The following is a 17,670-nucleotide window of genomic DNA, read 5'->3' as shown; positions in this document are numbered from 1 at the left end:
GCTCCCGCCGCTGCCGCCGCCGCTGCCGCCCTCTCGCGTCCCCCCCCGGCGCGAGCACGCAGGCCCCGACCCCGCCCCGGCCCCCGGCCCCGCCGCGCGCCTGCGCGTGTTGGTCCCGCCCCCCCCCCCCCGCCCGCCAATCGGGGCCGGGCTGGGCGGGGCGCGTCCTCCTGCGCACGCGGCCGTGTCGCTGCCGGAAGCGGCTGTTCGGGTCGCGGCCGGCGCGCGGCGGGACATGGCGGGTTCGCGGGGCACGGGGCGCACGGCGGCGCCAAGCGTGCGGCCGGAGAAGCGGCGGTCGGAGCCCGAACTGGAGCCTGAGCCCGAGCCAGAGGTGACTGCGGCAATGCGGGGCGGCGAGGCGCGTCCCTAGAAGGCCCAGCGGGCACGTGGCCGCGCTGGGGCGGGTGGGCCCGGCTGCTGTCACCTGGGCGCCCGTGCCCAGTGAATCGGCCTTGGGCGTGGGCGCAGCTCCTCTATCGGGGGGTCTTAGGCAGAGCAGACTGCAGGGTGAAGGACGGCGTCCGGGAAGCGAAGAAACGGGGGTGCAGGGAGTGGGGATAAGCGCCCCTTGCAGCAGCCTCTCCGGCCGTTCCATTTGTGCGTCCTGCCAGTAAAAGGGCTCGGCTTGCGCCCCCAGTAAATGCTTAACCTACTTATGCGCTAGTTAATCGCGTTTTTATGCTCATGGGATAGACGTGAGAATAAGAAAACCTGAATAGAACCCAGAGTCTGCTGCGTTTGTTGTATCAGAACTCACTGTTGCCCTCTGCCAGCTCAGCCCCGTCTTGGTTGTGGGGATCGTCAAATTGGGTGGTGGAGGGAATGGACAGCCAGCCTCTCACAGCCCCCTCGGCCGCGTTGGGTTGTTGAAACTGCCCCATTGCTTTGTGAAGCGAACTCAACTAATCCTGGTTCCCATGGGCTGAACGGCCCGCAGGCCGCTCTAGGCGCCAGGTTCTGCTGCTTGCACCCTTGAGTTAAATGGTCTTCAGGAGCCAGTTGTTTGTGCTCAGGCCATGCATGCCATTTCCACTAGTTATTGTGGTTGTGTAGCTGACTGAGGACCAAGACACATCATGACTGTGTGAGAGAGGCATTGTGTGAACACTCAGTATGCAATAGCTAATACATCCAGGTCGTACCTTAAGTGAGACTTGTAAACTGTTAGGAAAGCAGTAAAATCTAGAATTCTACATTCAACTGCTTCCATTTTCTTTTCTTTCCTTTTTCTTTTTCTTTCTTTTATTTTATTTTCTTTTTTTTTTTGAGATAGAGCCTTGCTCTGTTGCTCAGACTGGAGTGCAGTGGCACAATCTCGGCTCACTGCAGCTTCCATCTCCCGGGTACCTCAGCCTCCTGAGTAGCTGGGATTACAGGTACCTGCCACCACCAGCTATTTTTGTATTTTTAGTAGAGATGGTTTCACCATGTTGGCCAGGCTGGTCTTGAACTCCTGACCTCAGGTGATCCACCCCCCTCGGCCTCCCAAAGTGTTGGGATTATAGGCATGAGCTACTGTCCCTGGCCTTCAGCTGCTTCCTGAGTCTAAGTTCTTGTTCCACTTTTTAAGGCCAGTGAAGGACCTAAACACTGTGTGTGCTGGTGTCACGCAGCCAGCAGGGCGCTGCTCAGAGAGAGGAATGGGTGGGTTGGTGTGTGGTTGCAATTGGAGTCTGTCATTCCTGTGACTCGTCAGCCAGTCCTTTCATTTTGCTGATCAATGGTTGGTCCCAATCTGGTTAAATGAGGAGGCTTCTGCTGCAGGTGGTAAAAGCCCTTCGGGGACCCTGGTTCTCTTCCAGCCCCCAGCCCCTTTTCTAGTGACCTCATGACTCTGGGGCCTTGGATGCCAGGGTGAGGTGTGGAGAGGGCTTAGGCAGGCTGTGTGAGGGAACCAGTGGAGTCCAGCCCAGCCTGACCCCACAGGGCCTCTGGAGCGGCAGTGGGCGGTAGAGAGCAGTGTGAGTTCTGTGCTGAGAGCTGAGCTCCAAGAGGAGGAGGTTGTCCTTGAAAAGCCCCTTCCCCGTGAGGTGCTAGAAATTAAAATGTCGATGCCAAAGGCAGGAGTCTGTCTTATCAGTGGAGGTAGAAGATGAGGAAGGCTCAGGTTGGGTGGATGGTTTTGGTGGAAGTTTGTGACTAGAGGGATGTGGTCCTGGAGGCTGCATGGAGCTGCTGGTGGGTGCCTGGAGGGGTGAGAGGCAGCTCTTCCTGCAGTGTTCAGCGCCCCATGCCTGGAGGGGCAGTTGTCACCAACCCAGTGTTTCCTTGCAGCCTCCTCTCCTCTGCACCTCTCCGCTCAGCCACAGCACTGGCAGCGATTCTGGCGTCTCCGACAGCGAGGAGAGTGTGTTCTCAGGCCTGGAAGATTCCGGCAGTGACAGCAGTGAGGATGATGACGAAGGCAACGAGGAGGGAGAGGACGGAGCCCTCAGTGACGAGGGCCACAGTGGGATGGAGAAGACCACTGAGGAGCAGGTGCAGGTGGGTGAGCGAGGAGCCCCCTCGAGGGCTCACCCCCATGTGCAGGTGGCCTTGGGCTTTCTGAGGCTGCCACCACACTGCCTTCTCCACGGTCCCTCAGAACCCCAAGGCCCGCGTCCCTCCTTTGCTGCAGCTGGGGCACACTTGGGCTCTAGGACGCTGGTTTCCATCCCCAGTTGTGTGCCGTTCCCAGGAACTCTGAAAATCCACATGCCTAGGCCCTCAGATGATGCTTGGGCAACCCACCTGGCAACAGGCTGGGTTTCCTGAGGCGGGGATTTTGCTGCCTGGGATCCAGTGGCAGGACCCAGCCGAGGAGGGAGCTGAGCAGTGTGGCAGGGCTCAAGCAGGCGGCATGGGGGCCCCAATGGAACTCTCCTGGGCCTGACCCCACAGGGCTTCAGGGGCCTGAGCAGCCCGTGGGTGGAGAGTTTGACATTGTACTTGTTGCAGCTGTGGTGGGGAGAGTGCACCCTACTCTTATTGAGAACAACAGGAGAAAAGCATAATTTAACTAAAACACAGCATTTGTTAGTTTTTACTTATTTTTTTGAGACAGAGTCTCGCTCTGTCGCCCAGGCTGGAGCGCAGTGGGCTCACCGCAGCCTCCATCCCCTGGGTTCAAGCAATTCTCCTGCCTCAGCCTCTCTAGTAGCTGGGATGACAGGCATACGCCACCACACCCGGCTAATTTTGTATTTTTAGTAGAGACAGGGTTTTGCCACGTTGGCCAGGCTGGTCTCGATCTCCTGACCTCAGGTGAGCCACCATGCCGTGCCTTTTTTTTTTTTTTTTCCCCTAGACGGAGTCTCGTTCTTGTCGCCCAGGCTGGAGTGCAGTGGGGTGATCTTGGCTCACTGCATCTTCTGCCTCCCGGGTTCAAACAAGTCTCCTGTCTCAGCCTCCTGAGTAGCTGGGATTACAGGCGCCTGCCACCACGCTCGGCTAATTTTTTTTGTATGTGTAGTAGAGACGGGGTTTTGCCATGTTGGCCAGGCTGGTCTCAAACTCCTGACCTCAAGTGATCTGCCTGCCTCGGCCTCCCAAAGTGCTGGGATTATAGCTGTGAGCCATTGCACCTGGCCCAGGATTTGTTATTCTAAACATTCTGGAAATTATTTGCAAGGATTTCCTCTCCCAGTAGTTTTGGTGTTTTGGAAGTTATGGCCTTGGCAGAGGCTCCCGTGGGAGAAACCGAAGAGCCGTGGCTTGTTCATTGTGTGCTGGCTGTGTTGGGCTGGCTTGTTTACTAGGAAGAAAAGATTCAAAATCACACTTGATTCAGGGTTTAATTGTAACACTAACATAGAGAGAAAATGATGTGCTCTGTTGACAGTGGTTTGTAAGATTACAGACAACTATGTTACCCCTTCTTGAGTTTTTAAAATGACACAATACTGGGCCAGGCACAGTGGCTCATACCTGCAATCCCAGCAGCTGGAGAGGCCAAAGTGGGAGGATCGCCTGAGCCCAGGAATCCAGGCTGCAGTGAGCTATATGATAGAGTCACTGCACTCCAGCCTGGGCAACAAACAAGACCCTGTTTCAAAATAAGTTATAAGATACAATATCCTGGAAAATAATTTAGATATTGCAGCAGCACCGTTCAGTAGGGTGGAAGCTCCCACTCAAGGCCCTCACTTCTAACCAGTGAGCACAGTTAGTGCCCTGAGGTACGTCTTTCAGGGCTTCTGTCCCTTTTTAAATTAAGGATTTACACATTTACATGTTAACGATTTTCTTTCTTTTTTTTTTTTTTGAGACGGAGTCTTGCTCTGTCGCCCAGGCTGGAGTGCAGTGGCCGGATCTCAGCTCACTGCAAGCTCCGCCTCCCGGGTTTACACCATTCTCCGGCCTCAGCCTCCTGAGTAGCTGGGACTACAGGCGCCCGCCACCTCGCCTGGCTAGTTTTTTGTATTTTTTAGTAGAGACAGGGTTTCACCGTGTTAGCCAGGATAGTCTCGATCTCCTGACCTCGTGATCCACCCATCTCGGCCTCCCAAAGTGCTGGGATTACAGGCTTGAGCCACCGCGCCTGGCCATGTTAACGATTTTCTTATTAAATTCTTTCAGCCGGGTGTGGTGGCTCACGCCTGTAATCCCAGTACTTTGGGAGGACAAGGTGGATGGATCACCTGAGGTCAGGAGTTCAAGACCAGCCTGGCCAACATGGTGAAACCCTGTCTCTACTAAAAATACAAAAATTAGCTAGATGTGGTGGCACGTGCCTGTAATCCCAGCTACTCGGGAGGCTGAGGCATTAGAATCAGTTGAACCCAGGAGGCAGAGGTTTCAGTGAGCTGAGATCGCGCCACTGCACTGCAGCCTGGGTGACAGAGCGTGACTCTGTCTCAAAAACCAAAAAAATTTTTTCACATAATAACATATCCAAGTACCTGAAGGTACTAGAGGTCCTGCGGAGTCCGGGGAGGTGCCATCTTCTCACTGCTTGTCTCCTGGCCCCCGGAGCTCTAGGTCCTCTGCACTGCCAAGTGCGTGTTTGCCCTGCCCATTGCCCTGCTCAGGTTTCTGTGACCACGTAACTGGCTGCCCCACGCAGGGTGTTTTCCAAAGCAACGCTGTCTGTGGTCTGTGTGCTCCGTCATCCAGCAGGGCCTGAGGCGGCAAGTCCGGCCAGGCTGGTGGGGCGTTCTTCAGAGTTCCCCACACCACTGGCTGCTGGCTGGCCCAAGGCCCTGCCCTGCTGTGGCGCCCATGCATCTGCCTGTGCGTCCTGTGCTTTAGCTGAGGGGCACATTGGGCCCTGTTGGGGTGTTTTCAGTTCTAAAGTGTGATCCTCATGACTGAGTTTAAATTATTCCAGGCTTGGCCGGGCGCGGTGGCTCACGCCTGTAATCCCAGCACTTTGGGAGGCCGAGGCGGGCGGATCACAAGGTCAGGAGATCGAGACCACGGTGAAACCCCGTGTCTACTAAAAATACAAAAAATTAGCCGGGCGCGGTGGCGGGCGCCTGTAGTCCCAGCTACTCGGGAGGCTGAGGCAGGAGAATGGCGTAAACCCAGGAGGCGGAGCTTGCAGTGAGCCGAGATCGCGCCACTGCACGCCAGCCTGGGCGACAGAGCGAGACTCCGTCTCAAAAAACAAAAAACAAACAACAACAACAACAAAAATTATTCCAGGCTTCTTAGTGGGAACCCCTCCCTTTTCCCCCGTTTTCCCACCCATTCATCAGAAGCCACCTAGGCACCTCAGCCTGCTGAGCGACTGCTCCCTCCTGCCTCCCGTCTGTGCCCCTCTTGAATGGTGGGAGTCCTTTCCCATCGGGCCCCCCTGCAGGTGGAAACGCAGCTGGCAGCCCGGTGCTGCTTCCTGCGTGTTCTTTTGGCCGTGAGTGTGGCCACGTGAGGCCTCCCAGGGTGCCGCCAGGATGGCCCCGTCATGCCCAGTTGTTGGCCTCAGGTTAGGCGTGTTTCTCTGTCATCCTGAAGCAGTCCAGGGCTCCTGACGCCTGTAACCCGCCACCTCCCACTCATGTCGTGGGTCCACGGGGCCGGGCCACCAGGGGCTCTGCCAGCCACGCTCGCCTGCCACAGCCATCTGGAGGAGTCTGCCCCCGATGCCCCTCCCCTGATGCCCCTGCCAGTGGTTGTGGGTCCTCAACCCAAGAACCCTTCCATTGAGTGGCTTCTAGAGTCAGTGCCCCTTGGTCCTGGGAATATACACCACAGTGACATAGCAGCTTCTCCTGCACCGCTGCGAAGTGTCCTTGCTGTGCCGTGGGCGTGCCCAGATTCTGTGATCCTGGCCACGGCCACTCGTGTGGTCTTGCAGACGGTTCCTGTCTCCCTCCTGTCGCTGTTTCCTCCATAGTGGTTGGGAAGACATGGCCCCTGTGGCCTCTGCCTCGTGCGTCTGAAGGACACCCCAGCCACAGCGTCACGTCAGACTGGAGCAGTGGCGGGTTGGGGCTGGGCGTCAGGCAACACGCGTGTGTCACGTCACGGACACTCAGGCAGCGTCACGTCAGACTAGAGCAGTGGCGGGATGGGGCTGGGCATCACGCAACATGCGTGTGTCACGTCACGGACACCTCAGGGACACATGAAGTCGGGCCGGGCGAGGGCCTCACTCCCCAGGCCACCCAGCCTTCAGTGGATGTACCTGGCCTAGATGGTGCTGTGAGGAAGGGGATATGTGACTGGCATGGGAGGGAGCTGGGGCTTTGTCTCTGCCATCCTGGCAGCAATGTGGCTGATGGGTCATCTTCAGAGAGCCTCCTTCATAAATCTGATTCCAAGTGTGTGCCCCATGCCAACCCAGACAGGCCAGGGGTGCCCTGCGGAGCACCCCACAGTGGGAGGCCCTTGTAGCAGGGAACCCGGTGACTGCTAGGGGTCAGCTGCTGGCAGCCCCTGTGGAGACCTGGTCTGGGTGGACCAAGGGTGGGCGTGCGTCTGGCTTCAGTGCCAGGCCACAGGCTTCCCTCTGGTTTTCTGCCCTCAGGCCTTTAGCGTTGACACGCCCACGAGCCTGCCTTCTTGTGAAGGGCTGTGCAATTACACAGTGTTCATGGAGCAGGCGCACTTGGCATTGTAGGGCCCCTGTGGATGCTCAGGTGATCCTAAGGGGCATGCCAGGGATGAGTCTCGCACGCTTCCCTCCTGGCTCCTGTTGCTGCATCCGGGCAGCTGCTGTTTCCAGGGTTGAAGTCTCTTTCCAGAATGTTCTAGACACATCCCGGCTCGCACAGGTTTTGAATGGTGGTTTCCTAAGAGAAAGGGCAGCCGTGTGCTGTCTCAGGACGGTTCTGTCCAGGAGGCCGTGGCTCTGCTATGTACAGTGCTTGGTGCCCGCAGAGTGGCTGGCAGCTCGGCCTCACCAGCTCCAGTGGGTGGGCAGTTGCAGGCTTCTGCTCTTACAGTTGACCGGACAATAACGTGCTGTTTCTCACATGTGCACACCATTCTTGGGATAAATTCCAAGAGAATTTCTAGGTCAAAGGCTAAATGCTTTTTTTTTTTTTTTTTTTTTTTGAGACAGGGTCTCACTCTGTCACTCAGGCTGGAGGGCAGTGGTGCGATCTTGGCTCACCAAAACCTCAACTTCCTGGGCTCAAGGGATCCTCCTGCCTCAGCCTCCCTAGTAGCTGGACTACAGGTTCCCGCCACCATGCCTGGCTAGTTTTGTTTTTTTTTTGGAGACAGAGTCTCACTCTGTTGCCCAGGCTGGAGTGCAGTGGTGCGATCCCGGCTCACTGCAAGCTCCGCCTCTCAGGTTCACACCATTCTCCTGCCTCAGCTTCTAGAGAGGCAGGGATTGGCCGGGCGCGGTGGCTCAAGCCTGTAATCCCAGCACTTTGGGAGGCCGAGACGGGCGGATCACGAGTTCAGGAGATCAAGACCATCCTGGCTAACACGGTGAAACCCCGTCTCTACTAAAATACAAAAAAAAAAAAATTAGCCGGGCGAGGTGGCGGGCGCCTGTACTCCCAGCTACTCGGGAGGCTGAGGCAGGAGAATGGCGTGAACCCGGGAGGCGGAGCTTGCAGTGAGCTGAGATCCGGCCACTGCACTCCAGCCTGGGCGACAGAGCCAGACTCCGTCTCAAAAAAAAAAAAAAAAAAAAAAAGAGAGAGAGGCAGGGATTACAGGCACCTGTCACCATGCCCGGCTAATGTTTGTATTTTTTGTTTGTTTTTTGAGATGGGAGTCTCGCTGTGTCACCCAGGCTGGAGTGTGGTGGCACGATCTTGGCTCACTGCAAGCTCTGCCTCCCGGGTTCACGCCATTCTCCTGTCTCAGCCTCCCGAGTAGCTGGGACTATAGGCGCCCGCCACCACGCATGGCTAATTTTTCTATTTTTAGTAGAGACGGGGTTTCACCGTGTTAGCCAGGATGGTCTCGATCTCCTGACCTCGTGATCCGCCCACCTTGGCCTCCCAAAGTGCTGGGGTTACAGGTGTGGGCCACCGCACCCAGCCTAATGTTTGTATTTTTAGGAGAGACGGGGTTTCACCATGTTGGCTGGGCTGGTCTCGAACTCCTGACCTCAAGTGATCCACCTGCTGTGGCCTCCCGAAGTGCTGGGATGACAGGGTGAGCCGCCGCGCCCAGCTGTCAATGCATTTAATTTTGAACGTGCTTGGAGCGTCCCTCCGTGAGGCGGTGATGCCATGTCCTCCTGCCGCTGCCCCTCAGCTGCTTTCTCGCTACCAGCATCCTTCATGATGTTGCTTCTTCATCTTTTCCTCTTGTTTAGTGATGTTTTTCTTTCATTAAGAATGAGGCTCACACAGCTGGGCTTAACTGAAAAAATAAAAATAAAAAGAATGAGTCACAGGCCGGGCCCAGTGGCTCACACCTGTAATCCCAGCACTTTGGGAGGCCAAGGCAGGTGGATCTCTTGAGCCCAGAAGTTCAAGACCAGCCTGTGCCATATTGTGAGACCCCATTTTTACAGAAAATTTGATAAATGAGCCGGGCATGGCGATGCGTGCCCGTGGTCCCAGTCCCGGAAGCCCTTCTGTCTTCCCTTTGGTGGGATCATCCGTGTACTTACCTGGCTGGAAACCCTCATGGCTGTTGCCCAAGGGCAGGACAGCTAGCTGGTTCCTGTCGTTTTGGTCTGAGCTCCCTGGGCCAGGAGCCCTTTGCTGTTTTCTGTCTGTCTGTCTGTTATCTGCCGCCATAACAAACTGCCCCAAACCATAGAGCCTTTCTTTTTTTTTTGAGACAGAGTTTTTTGCTCTTGTCGCCCAGGCTGGAGTGCAGTGGCGCGATCTCGGCTCACTGCAACCTCCGCCTCCTGGGTTCAAGCGATTCTTGTGCCTCAGCCTCCTGAGTAGCTGGGATTACAGGTGCCCACCACCACGCTTGGGTAATTTTTTTTTTTTTTTTTTTTTTTGTATTTTTTGTAGAGAGGGGGTGTCGCCGTGTTGGCCAGGCTGGTCTTGAACTCCTGACCTCAGGTGATCTGCCTGCCTCGGCCTCCCAAAGTGTTGGGATTATAGGCGTGAGCCACCGTGCCCGGCCACTGTAGTGCCTTTCAACAACAAGCATTTGCTGTCTGTTTCTGGGGTCAGGAGTCCTGGTGTTTTGTGCAGTTCACTTGAGGAACAGCGCCTGGCTGTGCCCTTCCCAGCTCCTCCCCTGACTGTTGGCACGAGGAGCTCAGGAGTGAAGGTGAAGCAGGGTGCTATGTGTCTGGGGGGTGGTCAGTGGATAGGGATGAGGGCAGGGACAGGGCCCGAGAAGATGGGGTGGGTGCTGTACCTCCCCCTTCCCTTCCTGGGGTATCTGGTCTTGGCCACGGCAGGGCCCACAGCTGCAGCCTGCTTGGGGCCAGTGGGTTTGGTTTATTTTTGTGTATGCGGTTTGGGGGCACCCCTTCCCGCCCCTCACGTCCCTGCTACAGTGACCCCTCTTTCTGGGTCCACCTGCTCTGGCCCGAGTTTGCTGGGCCAGCCTCACCCTGGTGCCCACCCCATCTCCAGCCTCCCTGCCTGGGGCCTGGTAGTCCTGCCTCTTAATTGTGTTCTGTGCTACCTGCATGACCTGAGAGTTCTGTCTCCTGGCCTGGTTCCTACTCCCTGGGACCTTCTCCAGCCCCTGCCCTTCCTGCTGTTGACCGTGTCTGTGAGCCGTCCCACTGGAGGGCGTCCCACTGGAGGGCGTCCCACTGGAGGGCCGTCTCACTGGAGGGCCGTCCCACTGGAGGGCGTCCCACTGGAGGGCCGTCTCACTGGAGGGCGTCCCACTGGAGGGCGTCCCACTGGAGGGCGTCCCACTGGAGGGGCGTCCCACTGGAGGGCGTCCCACTGGAGGGCGTCCCACTGGAGGGCCGTCCCACTGGAGGGCGTCCCACTGGAGGGCGTCCCACTGGAGGGCCGTCCCACTGGAGGGCCGTCCCACTGGAGGGCGTCCCACTGGAGGGCCGTCCCACTGGAGGGCGTCCCACTGGAGGGCCGTCTCACTGGAGGGCGTCCCACTGGAGGGCGTCCCACTGGAGGGGCGCCCTGGGCTGGGTGCTCCCAGCTCTCCACTGACCAGTTGGGGAGGAACCTACCTCCTGCCGGCCTGTGCCTCGCTCCCTGTGCCCCCTCCAGCAGTGCACGGCAGCGATTGGTCCAGAGTGAGGACTGGCTGCAGTGCCTTCTCTTCATCGCTGGTGTCTGGTGGATCTGTGGGATCCGTGCGCTCAGAGCTGCTTTGTCCCTTCTGTGCTCATTTTGATTCATTTTTTTTTCCCACCTGTGCTTGGCTTTGTCTTTTTATTTACCTGAGTTTTTTCTTTTCACTCTGTTGTGCAGAAGTTTTTGTTTTTATCAATTTAGTCTGCTTGCCACAGTCAAGAATGTGAGAAAAGACGGCCAGGCGCGGTGGCTCAAGCCTGCAATCCCAGCACTTTGGGAGGCCGAGACGGGCGGATCACAAGGTCAGAAGATCGAGACCATCCTGGCTAACACGGTGAAACCCCGTCTCTACTAAAAAATACAAAAAACTAGCCAGGCGAGGTGGCGGGTGCCTGTAGTCCCAGCTACTCAGGAGGCTGAGGCCGGAGAATGGCGTAAACCCGGGAGGCGGAGCTTGCAGTGAGCTGAGATCTGGCCACTGCACTCCAGCTTGGGCGACAGAGCGAGACTCCGTCTCAAAAAAAAAAAAAAAAAGAATGTGAGAAAAGACTGGGTGTGGTGAGCCAAACCTGTAATCCCAGCACTTTGGGAGGCTGAGGCGGGTGGATCGCTTGAGGAGTTCAAGACTAGCCTGGCCGACATGGTGAAACCTTGTGTGAATCGCTTGAGCCTGGGAGGTGGAAGTTGGAGAAAGCTGAGATCATGCCACTGCACTCCATCTGGGGTGACAGTGAGTGAGACTGTCTTGAAAGAAAAAAACATAAGAGAAAGCCTAAGACCTAGTATTAAAGTGACAATTCCAGATTTGTGTTTTTTTTTGTTTTTTTGTTTTTTTGTTTTTTTTTGCGATGGGTCTGTCTGTTGCCCAGGCTGGAGTGCAGTAGCCTGATCTTGGCTCACTGCAGTCTCCACCTCCCGAATTCAAGCAGTTCTCCTGCCTCAACCTCCCGCTGGGATTACAGGTGCCGCCACCACGCCCGGCTAATTTTTTGCATTTTTAGTAGAGACGGGGTTTTCCATGTTGGCCAGTCTGGTGTCGAACTCTGAATCTCAACTGATCCGCCTGCTTAGGTCTCCCAAAGTGCTGGGGTGACAGGCGTGAGCCACCGGGCCCGGCCTTCCCAGATAATTTAAGGATTGTTCGGCCTGTGCTGGAGCGTAATGCAGACTCTTGGTTGGCGGATCCCGCCAGCGTCTCGGCGAGGGGTCCCGCCAGCGTCTCGGCGAAGGCAGGCTCTGGGAACGGCACCCTGCAGGGCGTGTTGCCGCAGTGTGGGAACCCTGGACTCGGGCCCCCTGTTGCTGGGGTTCTGGGGTCTGGGCGCTGGTGCTGTCTGCTGGAGAGTGGTCTGGAGCTGCAGCTCTGTGGAGTCTGGGAAAGGGCTGCCCAGTGGCTCTCACCAGCTGGTTCGTGGAGTCCACCTTGGGCGAAGTTGCCTGGGTGTGGACCCCAGAGCTGGGGATGGGACCAGGGCCCAGGGCTGGTGGTGAACTCCGCCCGTGGCCTTGCTTTGGGTTCTTTTGAAGGCTGCTGGCTCCAAGCTTCGTGGCCCCCACGGGGGAGTCAGGCAGCTGTTTGCCACCTGTCCTGGCACTTTGCAGCATCGAACAGATACTTTGTAGCATTGTAGATTCGAGGGGTTAGAGTTCAGGCCGAAAGCAGTAGGGTCAGTACACCCCTAGTACAGTGTCACGCCGAGGGGCCGGCGAGCCCCAGAGGGTTCTGGTACCTTCCACCTGAGGAAGATTGACACTCAGCTCACGTCCTGTGCTCCGGGCCTTGGGTGAGGATCTCAGGTGAGCACAGCCAGGCCTCTTGTGCATCCAGACCGCCCCTGACAGCCAGTTCACGAAGGGTACCCCTGTCCAGCCGTCCCCCTCCCAGGGCTCTGGGCTGCAAGGACACTGTCTCCTGTGATGGGCAGAGCAGCACGGCCCTCACGACCTCAGCCCAGAATCCTGCGGCGTCAGTGTGGGCTGCTTCCCTTGGGTGGGTAAAGCAGCCACAAGCCCACCCAGATTTGCGGGGAGGGGGGACATAGACTCTGTCTCTTGATGTGATGAAAATCAAAGGTTTGTGGCTATGTTTCAAAATGGTCACAGTCACCCTTATGCTTGCCAAATACTGTTCCCCCAAGGCTCCTCAGAACCTCATTCCACAGCCAGGGTCCCATCTAAACCAGGCCTGGCAGATGGGGGTCCTTGGGCCCTCCTCTGCACAGCTGTCTGCAGTGGGGCACCAAGTCACAGTGGAGTGGTCTCTGGTCTGTGGTGGTCCTAAGGTGGCTGGGCACATGGCTGGTGGTCTTGGCCTTGGTGGTCTTGGCCCATGGTGGTCGTGGCCTGTGATGGTCAGGGCCCCTGGTGGTCTAAGGGGCCTGTGGCAGTTGTGGCCTCTGGTGATCTTGGCCCCCAGTGGTCTTGGGGCCTGTGGTGGTCTTGAGGCCCGTGGTGGTCGTGGCCTATGGTGGTCTTGGGGCCCGTGGTGGTCTTGGGGCCCGTGGTGGTCGTGGCCTATGGTGGTCTTGGGGCCCGTGGTGGTCTTGGGGCCTGTGGTGGTCGTGGCCCGTGGTGGTCTTGGGGCCCGTGGTCGTTGTGGCCCATGGTGGTCTTGGGGCCGCTGGTGGCAGCACACATGGCCAGTGCCTCATGCAGGGTTGGTCTCCATGCCTGGGAACAACCCTGCCACTCTTGGGCTCTTCCCCTTGGTTACCTTCCTTTTCTCTGAGATAAAAAGGGATGTTTTTCAGCGTGTATTTTCTCTGGGCTTTTCAGTTCCTGGTGGTGTACTTTCTTTAAAACAAAATGTGGGTTTCCTAGGTACCTGTTGATGAATCTTTGCTGTCAGATGAGCCATCAGCACAGAGCTCTTGGATACCAGGCGTCTCTGTGCTGGGCACCCTGCGGCTAGCGTGGGCAGGGCCCTGGAGATCCTTGGCAGTGCTGAGGTGCCGGGTGTGGGGTCTGTGGTGCAGCGTGGGGTTCTCTTGGTCTCCTTGGCACCCCGACAGCGATGTTGTGGCTCTGGTCTCCGGGCACGTTAGGACTGCTTCCCTCCTGCCGCCCACGTCCCCAGCAGAACCGTCTTGTGGGCGGCCCTGGGAGCAGAGTTGTCTTCCCACCGACCCAGGACACCGCAGCTCCGTCGCCGTCCTCTCCCAGGAAGTGAAGGCAGAGCCTGTATCACATGCCTGGTTAGTGACAGTGGGGCATGGCCTGACTGGCCTGATGCTGGGCAGGGAGGCTCTGGTGCAGTCACAGCAGGGGACTCCTGCGCTTGGACACCGTTTCTGGCTGGCTGAGCCCGCTGTGGGTTTCTCCCTTTGGTCCTCTTGGTGACGTTCTAGCCCTTGGGCTGGGCAGAGGCCATACAGGGTTCAGGGACTGCAGCAGCCTTTCCTGGGCCCCAGCGGCCCTGGCACCGTCCTGCGCTCCCTGTCAGCAGCTCCCTGCCCACCGGTCAGTCCTTCTGACCCACCTGCCTCTGCCCAGTGGCACTCGCCTGCCCTCTCTCTCAGCTTTGCTTCACCCTCACACGACTCTCGGGCTCCATCAGGCCCAACCCCTCCTCGGGAACCCCTGCACGTGGACCCCGCATCCCTTGTGTCCCCCAGCAGCGGAGGTCCTCAGTCGGGCGGCACACCACTGTGGGTGGTGCTGGAGGCCCTGGAGGACCTGGGCTGACTCCAAGCATGGGCCTGGCGGGAGGAGGTCGTGTCCCCGGAAGTCCGGAGCATGGCATGGGCTCGTGTTCTGTTGTCTGTGTCGTTAGGGTTTTAGTGGCCTTTTCCTCGAATTTTTCCGTTTAAAAAAATATGTTCAATGCCCCACAGCATTTGCCTCCAAAATCTGAAGGGGCCTTCTAGGTCAGGCAGTTCCCAGCAGAGGCTGCCCCTGCCCACGTCGCCCCTGCCCGCACCGCACCGCCCCTGCCCGCACCGCACCGCCCCTGCCCTTCGGGCGCTGGGCCTGGCTGAGCGCTGTCGCCCCCTGGTGGACTGAGTGTGCCCCACAGCTGTCCCACGGGGATGCCGTGCCCCTGGGAACCCAGCACTTCCCAAGGGCGCCTCTGCCCCCTGCCCAGAGCCTGCCTGTGCCGTGGCCTGTCCACATCCAGCACAGGGGCTACGGGGCACAGAGTGCTGGGTGACAAGTCTTTTGTCCACCTGCCAGCACCCTGGGACTGTGGCCCATGAGCACCGAGGCTGGGACTCCGGGTGTGGTGCTTCAGCCCTGGCCACGGCGAGTGGTCGGAAGCCCAGCCCGATACCCGTGCAGCAGAGGCCAGGTGGGGGCAGCTGACTGCCGCCTGGTGTGGAACTGCCCTTGTGCAGGTCTGGGGCTTGGGGCCGGGGTCTCGTGTCTGCCGCGGCTCTGGGGGCTTGTGTGCTCCAGGCAGGGGCAAGAGCTCAGTGTCACTGGGTGCCCCAGGCCACTGTCAGCGGCAGGGGAGACGTGGAAACTGAATCCTTCCTTGTTCCTGGCCTGGGAAAAAACTTAGTCTCCCACCTCTCTATATTGAAGGAAAAAACAGGCAGGGGAGGGGCCCGGGCCGGAGGGAAGAGGGGCTCGGGGCGGGGGTGGGGGCGTGCCCGCCCTGGCTCTGGGGTTCCTGCGCCCGAGCACTTTACTGCCCCCACGGGTGAGAGGTGGCCTGTTTTCCCCATCAACCTTGGTTCCGCCAGTAAACCCGATCCGGTTGGAGCCATCCTCACCTCCACAGTTGAGGGCAGAATCTGTTTTCCAGCTTGGGACGTGAATTCTCAGTGGCGCCCACTCTGACCCGGTGGGATGGGGTCGGCCTAGGCTGTGGACGTGGTGGGTGGGAGGATGCTGGGCGCCAGGGAGCCTGTGGGGGCTGCAGGCCTTCTGAGTGTTTGGGGCCCTGTCTGGGCCCTCTGCCGGCTGGACTGGGCTGGACATGGCCCCCGAGATGGGTGGGCAATGTATGTCCCCCGCCCCTTCAAGGGCACTGCCCCGGTGACGCTGCTGTGACGGCTGTGTCTGCTCCTTCCCCCCAACCATGTTGCCCCCGTCCCAGGCGGGGCTGGGCAGGAGCCCCATGTGGGGCCTCAGGGAGGAGTCCTGTGGCTTTGACATGAATGGGGGTACGGGGTGGTTGGTGGTGGGTGGGGGTCTTAGTCCTCAGCTGGAGGCTTTGCTGCTGACTGCCCCAGTGGCCTCCGTGTCTAGCCTGACCCGGTCAGCCTAGGGACAGAGGGCTGGGGAGGCTGCAGTCCAGCCGTCGTAGAGGACAGGGCCGTGGTGCCGGGTGCCAGCCACAGCCCCAGAGGCCCCCTTAGAGCTGGGTGTTCTTGGCCTTGCGCTGAGGCCTGGGCCGGGCTGGAGCCGCTCGGAGATTTGGGGTGGGGGTGGGCTTCCGGGGTCTGGGATCCCCGCAAGGTCAAAGGGCACCCTGTATCCCCTGAAGTAACCGTTTTCCCCCTCTCTCTGCAGGACGGCAGCCCTGGCCCGAGGACAGAGGTGGCGAGCGCCCGGATTGGGGATGAGTACGCGGAGGACAGCTCTGATGAGGAGGTGGGGCTGGGGCTGCTTTCCCACTGGGCAGGGTGGGGCATCGTCCATCACAGCCTAGCAGGTGCTGGGTGTTGGGGCCGGGGTTGCCCTGGGGGGTGCTGGGACCTGCCCGCAGGTGGGCCACACTGTTGGGGCCGCAGCAAGGCTCCCGAGGCCCGCGTGGGCGTCCTGGCTTGGGGCCCTGTTCCCCGTCTGCAAGAGCGATTTCAGGGTCTGGGACACAAGACTGCAATGTATGTGTGTCATCGTTGCCTGTGAAGGGGAAGGACCTGGGTGTGGCTCCGTGCCCCTGTGTCGGCCCTGGCCTGTGGACAGGCCCCGGGGCTCCTGTGTCTTCCGCAGGGTGGCTGGGGGCTCCCTGGAGGCAGTGTACATGGTCTGGGTGAGGGTCATGGGCACGGGTGGTGCTCCTGTCGTGTGTGCTGTGTGGGGAGCCACAGGTTGGCTGTGGGCCAGGCGGGCAGGACAGGGCCATGGCTGCCCCCTGATGTCCTGATGTTCTGGCAGCGGTGGCCCTTCCCTTCCCCTGGAGTCTCCCCCGCCCCTGGTGGTGGCTGATGTGGGCTGGGGTCATTGCCTCTGGACCTCTGAGTGAGTCCCAGGAGCACATCTCAGGAGGGGTTGGAGGTCGGCTGTTTCTCGTAAGGAGCTTGCAGGCGAAGGGGGACGCGTGCTGCCAGCCTGGGTTCTGCTGGCATGGAGAGGCTGGCACTGGGCTGGGCTCTGCCGGCATGGAGAGGCTGGGATGGGCTGTGTCCAGGAGCAGATTTGGCTGTGGGGGGCTGCCCTCATTTGGGAGGGTCTGGAAGCTCTGAGAAGCTCTGAGGCCGGAGGCAGTGCCTGCCTGTACCCTCCTCAGTGTGGCCTGGCCCCAGGGTAGGACTGTGGTCCCCGTGGAGCACCTGGGTGTGAGGCGGAGGCCCCTCTGGGCCCTGGGGGCTGCGGGGGAAGGGGGCGGCTTTGGTGTAGGGCCTTCCCGATGGAGCTCTTCCTCCCTCCCTGTCAGGGGCTGTCCCCTTGGGGCCTGGGGGAGACACGCGCCCCCCTCCCCCCAGGTTCCTCCCCCATCCTTCGGCTCTCTTGGCTGTGGCTGCAGGAGCCTTGGCCGCCCGCCCGATCCGGTCTCTGCTGCGCGTTCAGAGAACAGAGACAAAACAAAATAAATTGGTTTCCTGGCCGGAGCAGCGGGCTCACTCAGAGAGGGGGGGCCACGCCGCGCGCTCCCTGCCTGTCTCCCCTCCCCCTCCCAGGGGCTCTGGCTGTCGGCAGCCACATCCTGTCGGCTACTTTTTTATATTTGGTATTTTGAGAAATCGATGATGATTGTAAACGGAGTGCAGAGGCCGGGGGAAGGGCCTCGGCAGGGCCTGTGGGACCCTGCTGCCCCGGGGGTGCTCTGCCAGGCCTGTCCCGTGCCACCGCCGCCTGCCGGGTGGGCAGCCCCCTGCTGTGCCGGGAGGAAGCCGGCCAGGGGTGTGGGGGCTGCTTCCTCCAGTGATGACTATCCCACATGTTGGTCTGAGTGACGGCGAGGGAGCCGGGGTGCCGCCCG

At 59.2% G+C, this 17,670-nt stretch overlaps 1 protein-coding gene across 1 annotated transcript in view; it reads left to right on the top strand.

The window, feature by feature from the left end:
- The first annotated feature begins 201 nt into the window (after positions 1-201).
- BOP1 (BOP1 ribosomal biogenesis factor) overlaps positions 202-17,670 on the top strand; it is a 30,107-nt gene continuing 12,638 nt past the window's right edge. Inside the window, exons 1-3 of the mRNA XM_015455374.3 lie at positions 202-334; positions 2,278-2,487; positions 16,038-16,118. Of these exons, the coding sequence (XP_015310860.3) occupies positions 236-334; positions 2,278-2,487; positions 16,038-16,118 (390 nt within the window). The 5' untranslated portion in view covers positions 202-235. The remainder of the gene's footprint in view (positions 335-2,277; positions 2,488-16,037; positions 16,119-17,670) is intronic.

This window comes from Macaca fascicularis, chromosome 8 (assembly GCF_037993035.2).
Source record: "Macaca fascicularis isolate 582-1 chromosome 8, T2T-MFA8v1.1".
NCBI lineage: Eukaryota > Metazoa > Chordata > Mammalia > Primates > Cercopithecidae > Macaca > Macaca fascicularis.
The sequence above is the reverse complement of the archived record's forward strand: the minus strand, read 5'-3'. Positions and strand labels throughout refer to the sequence as shown.